General features: G+C 40.7%; 1 protein-coding gene across 1 annotated transcript in view; it reads right to left on the minus strand.

The window, feature by feature from the left end:
- The window catches only part of LOC139388673 (BMP/retinoic acid-inducible neural-specific protein 1), a 123,598-nt gene that overhangs the window by 14,012 nt on the left and 97,460 nt on the right, over positions 1–12,126 (minus strand). Inside the window, exon 6 of the mRNA XM_071135493.1 lies at positions 83–319. Within this exon, the coding sequence (XP_070991594.1) occupies positions 83–319 (237 nt within the window). The remainder of the gene's footprint in view (positions 1–82; positions 320–12,126) is intronic.

Genomic DNA, 12,126 nt, shown 5'->3' on the forward strand with positions numbered 1-12,126 from the left:
GATGAAGACACATGGCTGAATAAAACTATAGTAGACTGTACAGTAATCTAACAAGACTTACAGTAAACTAGAATCTGCTTACCTGAGTTCTCAAAGTCCTTGTAAGAGGTGGCCCAGGACTCCGCCTGCCCAAGCAGGGTGTTCTCCATGATCTGGATGTCGGTGATAGGACAGTTGCATTGTGGGTACTCGTCAGCACACATGCAGATACACTGGCTGTTCCGGCAGATGTACTCCCCCTCCCCATTACACATGATGTAGCTCAGAGCCGACTGAACAAACTTCTCCTGGAGGTACTCTGGAAAGATGACCTGGAGACCTGGAACACAAAGGGAAATCATTTCTATGACATTGTTTTGAAAGGGGAGGTTGGTATCTTCAAACTACATCTTCACTGACACGTGTCTGCTGGTCAAACATTCAGTTCAAATACAATTCTATACACTACCGGTCAAAAGTTTGGACACACCTACTCATTCAATTGTTTTTATTTGTTTATTTATTTATTTTTACAATTTCCTACATTGTAGAATAATAGTGAAGACATCAAAACTATGAAATAACACATATGGAATCATGTAGAAGCCAAAAAAGTGTTAACCAAAATATGTGAGATTCTTCAAAGTAGCCACCCTTTGTCTTGATGACAGCTTTGCACACTCTTGGCATTCTCTCAACCAGCTTCAAAAGGTAGTCACCTGGAATGCATTTAAATTAACAGGTGTGCCTTAATAAAAGTTCATTTGTGGAATTTCTTTCCTTCTTAATGCATTTTTTAAAATGTATTTAACCTTTATTTAACCAGGAAAAGCCCAATGAGACTCTTTTTCAAGGCATACCTGGCCAAGAAAGCAGCAACAATCAAAACATTACAGAATTAAAACATACAACAATACAACCACATGATCCAGCCTTAAAAAAGCATTTACACTCCTCTGTAACAGAGACTCCCATCAATATTTTAAATTAATTCAGTGGCACTAACATATATACTGTAGCTGGACTGTAGATTATTCCATGCGTCTGGTGCACAAGCAGACCGGGTATGGTAACTGCTGGTGGTGAAGGAGACCCGACTACAGAGGTAAAGAGGGCGTGTACCCAAAAGGGCTTTGTAGATGAACACATACAAATGTATCTTTCTGCGCATATAAAGTGACGCCCAAACTACCATTTGGTACAATGTGCAATGGTGGGTGAGTGGCTTGGCATTTGTAATAAAGCGCAAGGATGCATGATAAACAGAGTCCAGTCTCTGTAAGATGGAAGAGGCTGCATGCATATACAACAAGTCACCATAATCAATTACAGGGAGAAAAGTGGCCTGAACAAGCTTCTTTCTAGCCATAGGACAATCCATTATGTTATGACAAGGTAGAGGTGGTATACAGAAGACAGCCCTATTTGGTGAAATACCAAGTCCATATTATGGCAAGAACAGCTCAAATAAGCAAAGATAAATGACAGTCCATCATTACTTTAAAACATGAAGGTCAGTTAAACTTTTCAAGTTTCTTCAAGTGCAGTCGCAAAAACCACCAAGCGCTATAATACAACTGGCTCTCATGAGTACAGCCACGGGAAAGGAACACCCAGAGTTATCTCTGCTTCAGAGGATAAGTTCATTAGAGTTACCAGCTTCAGAAATTGCAGCCCAAATAAATGCTTCACAGAGTTCAAGTAACAGACACATCTCAACATCAACTGTTTAGAGGAGACTGCTTGAATCAGGCCTTCATGGTTGAATTGCTGCAAAGAAACAACTACTAAAGGACACCAATAATAATAAGAGACTTGTCTGGGCCAAAAAACACGAGCAATGGACATTAGACCGGTGGAAATGTATTTTGGTCTGATGAGTCCAAATTAGACATTTTTGGTTCCAACCGCCGTGTCTTTGTGAGAATCAGAGTAGGTGAACGGATGATCTCCGCATGTGTGGTTCCCACCGTGAAGCATGGAGGAGGAGGTGTGATGGTGCTTTGCTGGTGACACTGGTTTGCACTTAGTGGGACTATCATTTGTTTTTTAACAGGACAATGTCCCAAAACACACCCCCAGGCTGTGTAAGGGCTATTTGACCAAGGAGAGTGATGGAGTGCTGCATCAGATGACCTGGCCTCCACAATCACTTGACCTCAACCCAATTGAGATGGTTTGGGGTGAGTTGGACTGCAGAGTGAAGGAAAAGCAGCCAACAAGTGCTCAACATAATGTGAGAACTCCATCAAGACTGTTGGAAAAGCATTCCTCATGAGCTGGTTGAGAGAATGTCAAGAGTGTGCAAAGCTGTCATCAAGGCAAAGCGTGGCTACTTTGAAGAATCTCAAATATAAAATATATTTAGATTCAATGTGTTGTTTTATAGTTTTGATGTATTCACTATTATTCTACAATGTAGAAAATAGTCAAACATTTCGAAAAACTTTTGACTGGTAGTGTACATTTGGAAAATAAGGATTGTTTCAGTGGCATGAAAAATGACATCACACAAAAACGAACCTGCTTGTAATTATAACGGTAAGCAGACAAGAGTGGCACTACATCACCTCATAGGAGATGGAAGACGTACATTATAATACTCTTTTGCATGTCTATACCTTCAAACCAATACAGTATACCTCAAATTATAACAATAAGGAAAGCCCCTGATGGGGTTTGCAGGTTGCACTTTTGTCATGACAGATTCTGTCTATTGATGAGTTTTGAACAGGGTTTATAGAGTTGGTTTAAAAGTTTGCCCATTTTTGACTTTGAGTTGTCTTTCTCAGGAGGTCAACTCATGATGTGACAAAATGGAACAGTGATTGATGGCTGCTGTCTTGTTGTGTCTTGTTTTATTTAACACAGCAGTAATTTATTCCCTGTGTGTGTGTGTGTGTGTGTGTGTGTGTGTGTGTGTGTGTGTGTGTGTGTGTGTGTGTGTGTGTGTGTGTGTGTGTGTGTGTGTGTGTGTGTGTGTGCATATGGTTCGGCAACATGCTGCTAATAGATAATTGCCTCTTATGTTAGCAGTGACGTAGCGTTAGTAACCTGGAAGTTGGTTGGCCTGAAAGCCCTTCTTCACACTTAAAACTGACAAGGTATTTATACTTTTCAGTTTCCAGCACGTCCATATCTCACCCAAGGGATCTAATAGAAGAGAAGCTCTGACAGCTAAGTCAAAACCCTTTCTCTTCATTGCTGGAAATAAATCCTTGGCAATACAAGCCATTGGATTGGAAAAAATGAAATAGATTTTGCTTCCTCATATGAAACCGCATCTTGGCAAGGCAATTTAATCTTAATAGCTTTGATGTTAGTGCAAACAGTGCCTCTGCAAATATGCAACTGAGACCATAACGTAATGTGTTATTGTGCTGTTGAGTGATTGTACTAATTATGTTCCCATACTTGCTTTTTACCCAAACGTGAAAACCCGGCTTCAAAATCACAAAATTAAATGCAAATAGATTTTGTGCAGTGCAGCCATCTACTTTTACACATTTTTGTATCTAACGATATCTTGCCAGCAAATAAACAGCAGGAGAATCAATATGATTATGCCGTTCATTAAATCCACAAGAAAAGCTAAACTGAAAACTGGTGGGTGGCTTCAAAGTAAATGAAGGTCTTAAGATCCAAAGTGATGTGAGCCTAATACATGAAGCTAAACCCCAAAGTGTACTTATCAAAGTTCATCTTTTGCAACCAAAGATTGTGAAGAATTAAACCTAGCTGTGGGTGGGTTTCCTTATAATACTAACTAATCCTTTTCCTTTCATGTTACCTGACTAATAACTGAAACCATGTGCATCTCTAAGTTAGGTTACTACTGTTCAATTACTACCTCTGTGCAACCTAGCTCTATGAGAGTAGTGCAGAGGCATGAAAGAAAGATAGATAGTGTACATGCACACTGTTGAACACTCCCATAGTTTTACTGAGCGCAATGTTTCGACCCAAAGTCTGTCAGTAGTAGTACATACTGTAGGCATACACAGATTTCTAGCGGTTAAGATCATTGGGCCAGTAACCCAAAGGTCTTTGGTTTGAATCCCCGAGCCGGCAAGGTGGAAAAATGTGCCGTTCTGCCATTGAGCAAGACAGTTAACCCTCAACAACAACTGCTCCCCAGGCGCCGATGACATGAACGTCATTTAAGGCAGCCCCCCGCACCTCTCTGATTCAGAGGGGTTGGGTTAAATATGGAAGACACATTGTAGCTGAATGCATTCAGTTGTGCAACTGACAACAGTAGGTATCCACCTTTCCCTTTCCCCTCTGCTCTATGCCTCAGTATGCTCACCACATTTACTTCCACTGTGTAACCTTGCTTTGTATTCCCTCTGTGACAGAATACTCCATTCACTATTCTGTCTGTCCACCTCATCAGTCCCAGTGCCCATCAGGGGTAGATGAGAAAGGGAGAGAGGGAGGGAGGGATGAATGGATCATATCTAACCACAAAGAGTTGGATTGCGAAGGGCTTTTTCTCCATCAGACCTGTCTGCGGCCCCCGGAGCCAATATTCATTTAGCTTGATGTATTCCTGGGCCTGAAACTTTAATGTGATTTGTGGGGGAATCCAGATGGCAAGTTCACGGATCGACGCCACTCGCTGACAGAGGCAGTGCCAGCGGCCGAGTGCACAATAACAGTGGGTGCCTCAGCCCCCTTATACATCCTGCAAGCACCAGGGCCTCTTATTCTCCTGTAGATATTACAGCATTACTGGCCAGACTGCAGGACTCACACAGACACTGGCCGTGTCCGAATACCCATACTAGCGTACTAAATAGTTTTCGAAGAAAGAATGTTTTATAGTATGTGACATTTAGAAAATAGTACTTTGAATGTGTCATCTAACTCCCGGCATTCTTTCATTTTGGTACAGTGTGTCAATGTATCTGTTTATCAGCTTTTGTCAAACACTTGAGTCTGAAAAGTTGAGTAAATTATACTAGCTCCAACTCCAAAATGAGTATGCAGTTTAAGTATGTAGTGCGCTAGTATAGGTATTTGTCAGAATACCGATACTTGCGTTCAAAATAGTAGGCTTTCTGGGTATACACTGAGTACACCAAACATTAGAAACACCACCATTTTCTCCTCCCCTTCATCTACACTGATTGAAGTGGATTTAAAATCAATAAGCGATCATAGCTTTCACCTGGATTCACCCGGTTAGTTTATGTCACGGAAAGAGCAGGTTTCCTTAATGTTTTGAATACTCAGTGTATATGAAGTGTATATACGGTATATATGGTATATACTGTATATATCAGTGGCGGTCGGTGCTGTTTAAGATTAGGGAGGACAATTTGTAATTTTTTTATGAGCATGGCCATTTTTTTATTACAGAATATTGGATGACTGTCTGTTATCCATATTCCCATTCACCCAGGTCAGTGTAACATTGATCGGTCTAGGCTACTACATGATACTCAAATTTGCTCTATACCCATCATGAGGTTGCTACAACCTAGCCTACAAATGAAAGTTTATAACGTAGGTGCACAGGTCGAGAGACAAATTGAAGTAATCAAGGTGACAGACAGTGACACATTCAGTACCGCCTTGCACACTCTTGACAGCATCTAGCTGATCTAGGGTGTATATAAGTACAAAACAGTTGCAAAATGTTACATTGTGTAACTAAAGCAAGAGTTTTTATTGGACAAATTCAGATAGGTCCATCCCGTTTAGTTCCCTTTGCTTCCATTTAAGAAATATTTTGCAACAGAACTGGCAAAATGATTACACACACCGCTGATCACCCGCACACAGAGTTCACTTTCCTAGTAGCCATACAGACAATATCATCAAATCTTCACGCTCTCCTCCTCTCACATTTTGCCTTAGCTTGTGGACTTCATTGACCAGGCCAAAGAAACTCTCCAAGCAAAACATTCATAACATAACCACTACACACAGCCTACATTGTTGTCACCCTATTAGCTAACGTCATAGTCAACATAGCTACTAGAACTAATGCATTAGTAAACCCACAATCCAATCCATGTGTACAATCAGACTGGCAGGCCCTGGTGGCAACACACTTATAAAACCGAAAGCTTACCTTGAATTGGAAGTGTTGGATAGCCATAGCCTGCTAGCTCACATAAATATAATTCATCTCTGTTTGAGTCAGGTTGTTGAGTAGGCTAAATAATCTGCATTAGCAAGCATAAGTGCAACTGAAAAGAATATACAATGAAATATCTCCTTCTCTCTCGCTTTGCTGCTTCACCTTCATTTTTGAATGAATTAACTTGTTCAAAACTATTCAACTATTGTCTTTCTCTCTCTTTGAGTCAACCACTCAGCACATTTCCTACACTGTAGTGCTAGCTAGCTGTAGCTTATGCTTTCAACACAGGGATGTAACCTAAGCAAAAGAGAGAGGTAAAACCTCTAATAAATACACAGGGCGAGACCCGTAATAACAAGTGCACAATACACGCAGCACGAAAGCCGAAATAACAAAGCACAAGTACTCACAAGACCAAAGGACATGGGAACAATGGGGAGGCAGGTAGCCTATTGGTTAGAGCGATGGGCCAGTAAAAAGGTAAAAATATGGCATTCTTTTCCCTGGTAGGCCGTCATTGTAAATAAGAATTTGTTCTTAACTGACTTGCCTAGTTAAATAAAAATAACTGACAAGACAATTGTTAACAGCGGTCACATATACACAATTACTAATGAGGGGAATTGGAATCAGGTGTGCGTAATGAGACAGTTCAGTGATGCCTAGAGGCCGGTGACATAGACCTCTGGAACTGGTGCACGGAAGGGCAGCAGTACTGGGGGAATCTGTGACAGTAAGTCTATGGAAGGGGGTGAAGACCATGAGCCTCCTAGGTTTTGTATTGAAGTCAATGTACCCAGAGGAGGACGGAAACTAGCTGTCCTCTGGCTACACCATGGTGCTAGCCTACAGAGTGCTGTTGAGGCTACTGTAGACCTTCATTGCAAAACAGTGTGTTTTCATTAATTATTTGGCGACGTCAATATATTTAGTATAGTTCCATCAAAAAAGGATAACTTTTTTTAATGTTTCACTACTCGTATGGTCCTCCCCTTACTCCTCTGAGGAGCCTCTACTGGTATTTATGAAAAAATCTAAAGTTGTATAATATGTGACGTTTTGAAAGTATGTAGAACACGCTCTACAAAAATGTACGAATAGTGGGGAACAAGCTTGATTGCACATTCGATGATGCCTTCTCAGTATGGATGACACCTTCTCTGTAAATCAAAACAAGACGTTGAACTGACATCTGTGCTCAGTGTGTACTTTTTCTCTGTCACTCAGACTCCTCTCTAGCACACTGCTCTCTCTCAGTCCCGTAAACATTTCTCTCCCTCTCTCAATTCAATTCCATTGTCAAAGTACACATATAGCAACAATGGTTTAACCAAAAGCAATAAGGCATCAATAATGATAGTTATAGTAGTAGTGGAAATGGTATTACCATTAACAGCAACTACAACAATATTAATGATAATAATAATACATTAAAGCAATAGTAGTAGGCCAGTCTCAACATGACTGAAAAGCCACATGGTATGGTAAGAAAGCCAGAACAAAAAGGCAAATATTATTGACATTACATTGCAATGTACACTGCCCGTCAGGTTGTGCAAAGTTAGGCTTTTCACCTAATAAATATGAGTTAATATTTTATAGTTTCAAATTATTTGTACTGAATGATCATTTTGGGAAAGAAAGATTCTCTTAGGTCTCAGTAATTTTCACAATATAATAGGAAATGCAGCTCTGTCTCTACCTCTTCCCGGGGGCAGAGTGAGCAGAACCTGTCCTCTCTGGGCAGCCAGGTTTGCCTGTGACAACCGGTCTCTATGGCCAGGCTGTGCTCACTGAGTCTGTACCTTGTCAGTGTTCATCGGTTTTCTACCTGTCACAGTGGTCAGATAGTCTGCCACCGTGTACTGTCTGTTTAGCAAATAGCATTGAAGTCGACATAGATTTTTTGTGGTGTCTTTCCGATAGGTGATGTATTTTTTTGTTTCTTTGTCATGATTTGGCTGTCCTGAGGGGTTTCTTTGGATTAATGAACTGAGCCTCAGAACCAGCTGGTTGAAGGGACTCTACTCTTTTTAATCTCTTAACATTGTAGGGCTATGTGACGAAATGTTTCGGGGTCGCTTGTTTTTAGATGGTTTTAACATTTGATGGCTCTTGTTTCAATTCGAATAAGGAAAGGGTATTGGCCAAATTCTGCTCATCAAGGAAATGTAGTGGTCTGCTATTTATGATACTGCAGAGAATTTTCTCTGTAATTATTTGGATCAATTTGTCTCAGTTTAAATAGATTGGTTAGATCAATCCTTGGTGCCAAATATCAGGGGAAAATACCTTCAGTGAAGATAACGTTGAAGAGTTTGAGCATGGCCAATTTGAATTTGTGGTCTGTATTTAATTTAAAATACCATCAGCACCACAGGATGTTTTGGGTTGTAGACTTTATAGTTTTTCCAACAATTATTGTTCTGTAGTTATGTAACTAATCTCTCTCTCCTCCTCGTATTCAGTCATAACCACCCCATCGGATGGTTTCTTCTACTTTCAAATGAAAATTGAGCAAAATCAGTGTAATGACTTTAGTTGAATCAATGTTGTTTCTACATCATTTCAATTAAATGACATTGAACCAATGTGGAATAGACGTTAAATTGACGTTTGCACCCATTGGGGAATATCAAAATATCTTGCAGTGGAGACATGTTTAGCTCATACCAAACCCATATGTCTATGTCTTCGGGAAAAAAGTGTTTAGGGATCCCGAGTGGCACAGCGGTCTAAGACACTGCATCTCAGTGCTAGAGGCGTCACCACAAACTCTGGTTCGATTCCAGGCTGTATCACAACCTGGCAGTGATTGGTAGTCCCATAGGGCGGCGCACAATTGGCCCAGCGTCGTCTGGGTTTGGCCGGGGTAGGCCGTCATTGTAAATAAGAATTTGTTCTTAACTGACTTGCCAAGTTTAAAAAAGGTTAAATAAAATAGAGGAATCCTGTTTAGGTAAAACAACTTAGTTTATGACTAAAAGTGTGCCACTCTGAAACATGTAGTCTGATTCCAGTATATGTTTATAGGTAAATGAGTGCCGTATATTTTTTCCACAGCACTACAAATCATCAGATGCCGGAGAGGCAGCACATCAGGGAGTTTAACGGTGGATCCCTAAAGAGTCGCCAATAAAATGGAGGCAAATATCAGAATTCCTTTGCCACCATTTGATAACCTCCAACTTCATGCTCTGTCAGTGCACATAATTCACAGCAACCCCTCTGCCTCACTCTGCCTCTAATAAATAGAACCTTGAACACCAGTTAATCTGATTGCATACATCATAGGCTAAAGTATTTCCTTCACGTATAACATGCATACACTGTGGCAGGACTCAGCTTTCATGAATGCTAAAAAGCGGCCCATGAAGGCAGAAAAGTGTCCTGTGCCCATGACTTTGCTGTCTCGTTCCAGCTCTTTCTCCCAGAGTTCTATTTTGGTATGCTGATGGATGAGCTAGTGCGGGCGACGGCCGAGCGTTCACGACTCCTTGGCAACGCACACCACTCCTAGTGATGCCATACTCCGCCTCATAAGCTAAAGTTTCATCGAAGATTAATTGACCATTGTGTGACCGCAAATTCGCAAAATAATCATTACCTAATCCATTGGTGCAATAAAGTGCATTACTTTGAATGGGGCATTAAATAACACTGGCTCTTGTTCGTACCGCATAAAACATGAAGACCTCTAAACTGAAAATCCACCTCTTTTTCCTCATCGCAGGCTTGCCCCATGTCCTTCGTAATCAAAGGGGCCGCAAGGTGGTGCTAAGACCGTAACTGTTACTCCTCTGCTTTGTGTGCCTGCTTAGTTCAGATCAACCTAGGATTCTACAGTGTAGCTAATGTAACTAGTCATTTACATGTTTTAATACAGCTTTTCACGTTCTGTCTGTAGACATCCTCATCTTTTAGAAAGCAGCGTTTTACGGTTCTGGCTATTGCTTACTTAGCATTTAAATGGCTAAAGCATTTCTATGTCTGTTCTGGGCAGATTATCCACAGTGTTGTCTGTGCGGTACAAGCTAGGAGCTCTCTTGTGTTGTAAAACAGGACTGCTGGTGCAGCAGATTATTTAGCTGGAGAGTGACAACCTCATTTAAGAATGAATAAATAGGAATAATGTTTTGCATCTTGCCCTTGATATCTTCCAAACACTTAAATTAAATCACTGGTTTCATTTTGAGAAAATCATCCAAATGCATGATGTATAACCTACCTAATCTCTCAAGTAGACTATTGGATTTTATTTCATTTTTATGAATACCGGAATACATTAGGCAAACACCTAGACTAGTAGAACAATAGAGCACTGCCAGAGCTTATCTGGAGAAAAGCATTCAAACTAATGTAGTTTACCTAGAATGCACTCCACAATAATGCTTGGGTTTCATATAGTTGGATTGTGGTGGCCCAGTCCCATATTTACAGAAGCAACAACAGGTAGATACCAATGATTTATATATACACTAGATCAGGGTTTTTTAGATGACTAATGTTACTGCCCCCGCTACAACCAAAAACATACTTAAATACAAAATTATAATTTTGTCCTTCAAAATGTTATTGAAATACAGTAGAAATCCAATCATTCTTATGGAGGACTGCTGCTACTGAAGAGTGCCAAAATGGCTGACTGGTGGCTCCAAAGCCTTTCAATGGCCAATGCATAGCAGGAGCAATCACGTTTTACATTCATCATTGGTTGATACAGAGGAATCTAATAATTTATCTGTTTTCTCAAAGAATAATGAGAGAGGCTGTCGTAATTACTGTAAAAGCCTGGCATTCAGGCCGACTACCACCTGCTCAGAAAGGGCAAGGCAGAAATTGCACTTTGCAACAATTGTAGGATTCAATCAGGCGGGGGAGCATTAGCTGTCCATGGTGCTGAAATTGTGCCAATGGTGCTGAACACTGGACACAGAGACACATGGTGAGTCTGGGCAATACTAAACCCATGATTACTTGGATTCTTCTTCTCTACCAACACAACACCATGACTACAGTGGGGACAATAATGTTATTGATTTATTAACAGTAGTACCTTTATGAGTTTTTGTAATAGTAGCGCCTGCAGACGGTGTCAAAAACATAGTGCTTGTTGTACTGGTGGTATCAAATGACTGTCCCTACACAATCTGCAACTATGTGATAGAAATGTCTCCAAGGACTACTCATCAACTGTGCAAAGATATGTTTTCAAACAGTGGAATTGGAAATGTGTTTGTTTGTTGGTGTGCTGCAGTGTGTGTGCTGCAGTGTGAGAGTGGACAAGCTGCTCAGTCACATGCACCAGTAGAATTTAACGCATGCAGCCATGTGTTCCTGTGCACAGCAGTGCAAGCAGGAGCTCGGCTGGTGGGATCTTCAGCTAATATCACACACACTTTCCGGATTAAAAGCCACAAATCACATATTCGACAAGCATCCTGGAGGCGCCAAGCCAGAGAGGTGTGACACTGATGCGTGCAAGCTCCAACATTTCCATCTCGGCTGTAGACAGATACAACTACTCTGAAAATGTCACTAATTCAAATCTCAACATCACATAGAAAAAGTGAGGCTGAATGAGCTAGACTTTGATCATAATATTTATTTTAACGCCCTGCTTCTTTCATTCGGGTAATTGATGCACTTATTGTAATTATGTTGCCGAAACCAACATATCTATTAAAATCCGAACATTAATACATAGCAGGGTTTCAAAGCTCAAATCAATACATAATCTATAGCTATTTTGAGGTTGTTGCTAGTTCTGCAGAGAGACATAAATATCAAACCTTTTTAGAGGCACTTAAAACTCCATTGACGACAGTGGCCGTAAAAAGTTGAAGCTAGGTAATATTGACCTGTCAAAAATGAGCACCCTTAAATCAGAAAAACAAAATCCCAATCGATGGGAGACAAGAAAGTGTGAGTCCATGGCTGGGAGGTGAAAGGAGGCAGCTAGAATGGCAGCCCAACTGATCCATGGGTGCTGCTGCATGCTGACACAGAGGGGCCTAAAGCTGCTGGAGAGGAAAGAAATAACTGATTTATGG

This window comes from Oncorhynchus clarkii, chromosome 29, assembly GCF_045791955.1.
Source record: "Oncorhynchus clarkii lewisi isolate Uvic-CL-2024 chromosome 29, UVic_Ocla_1.0, whole genome shotgun sequence".
NCBI classification, from domain to species: Eukaryota; Metazoa; Chordata; class Actinopteri; order Salmoniformes; family Salmonidae; genus Oncorhynchus; species Oncorhynchus clarkii.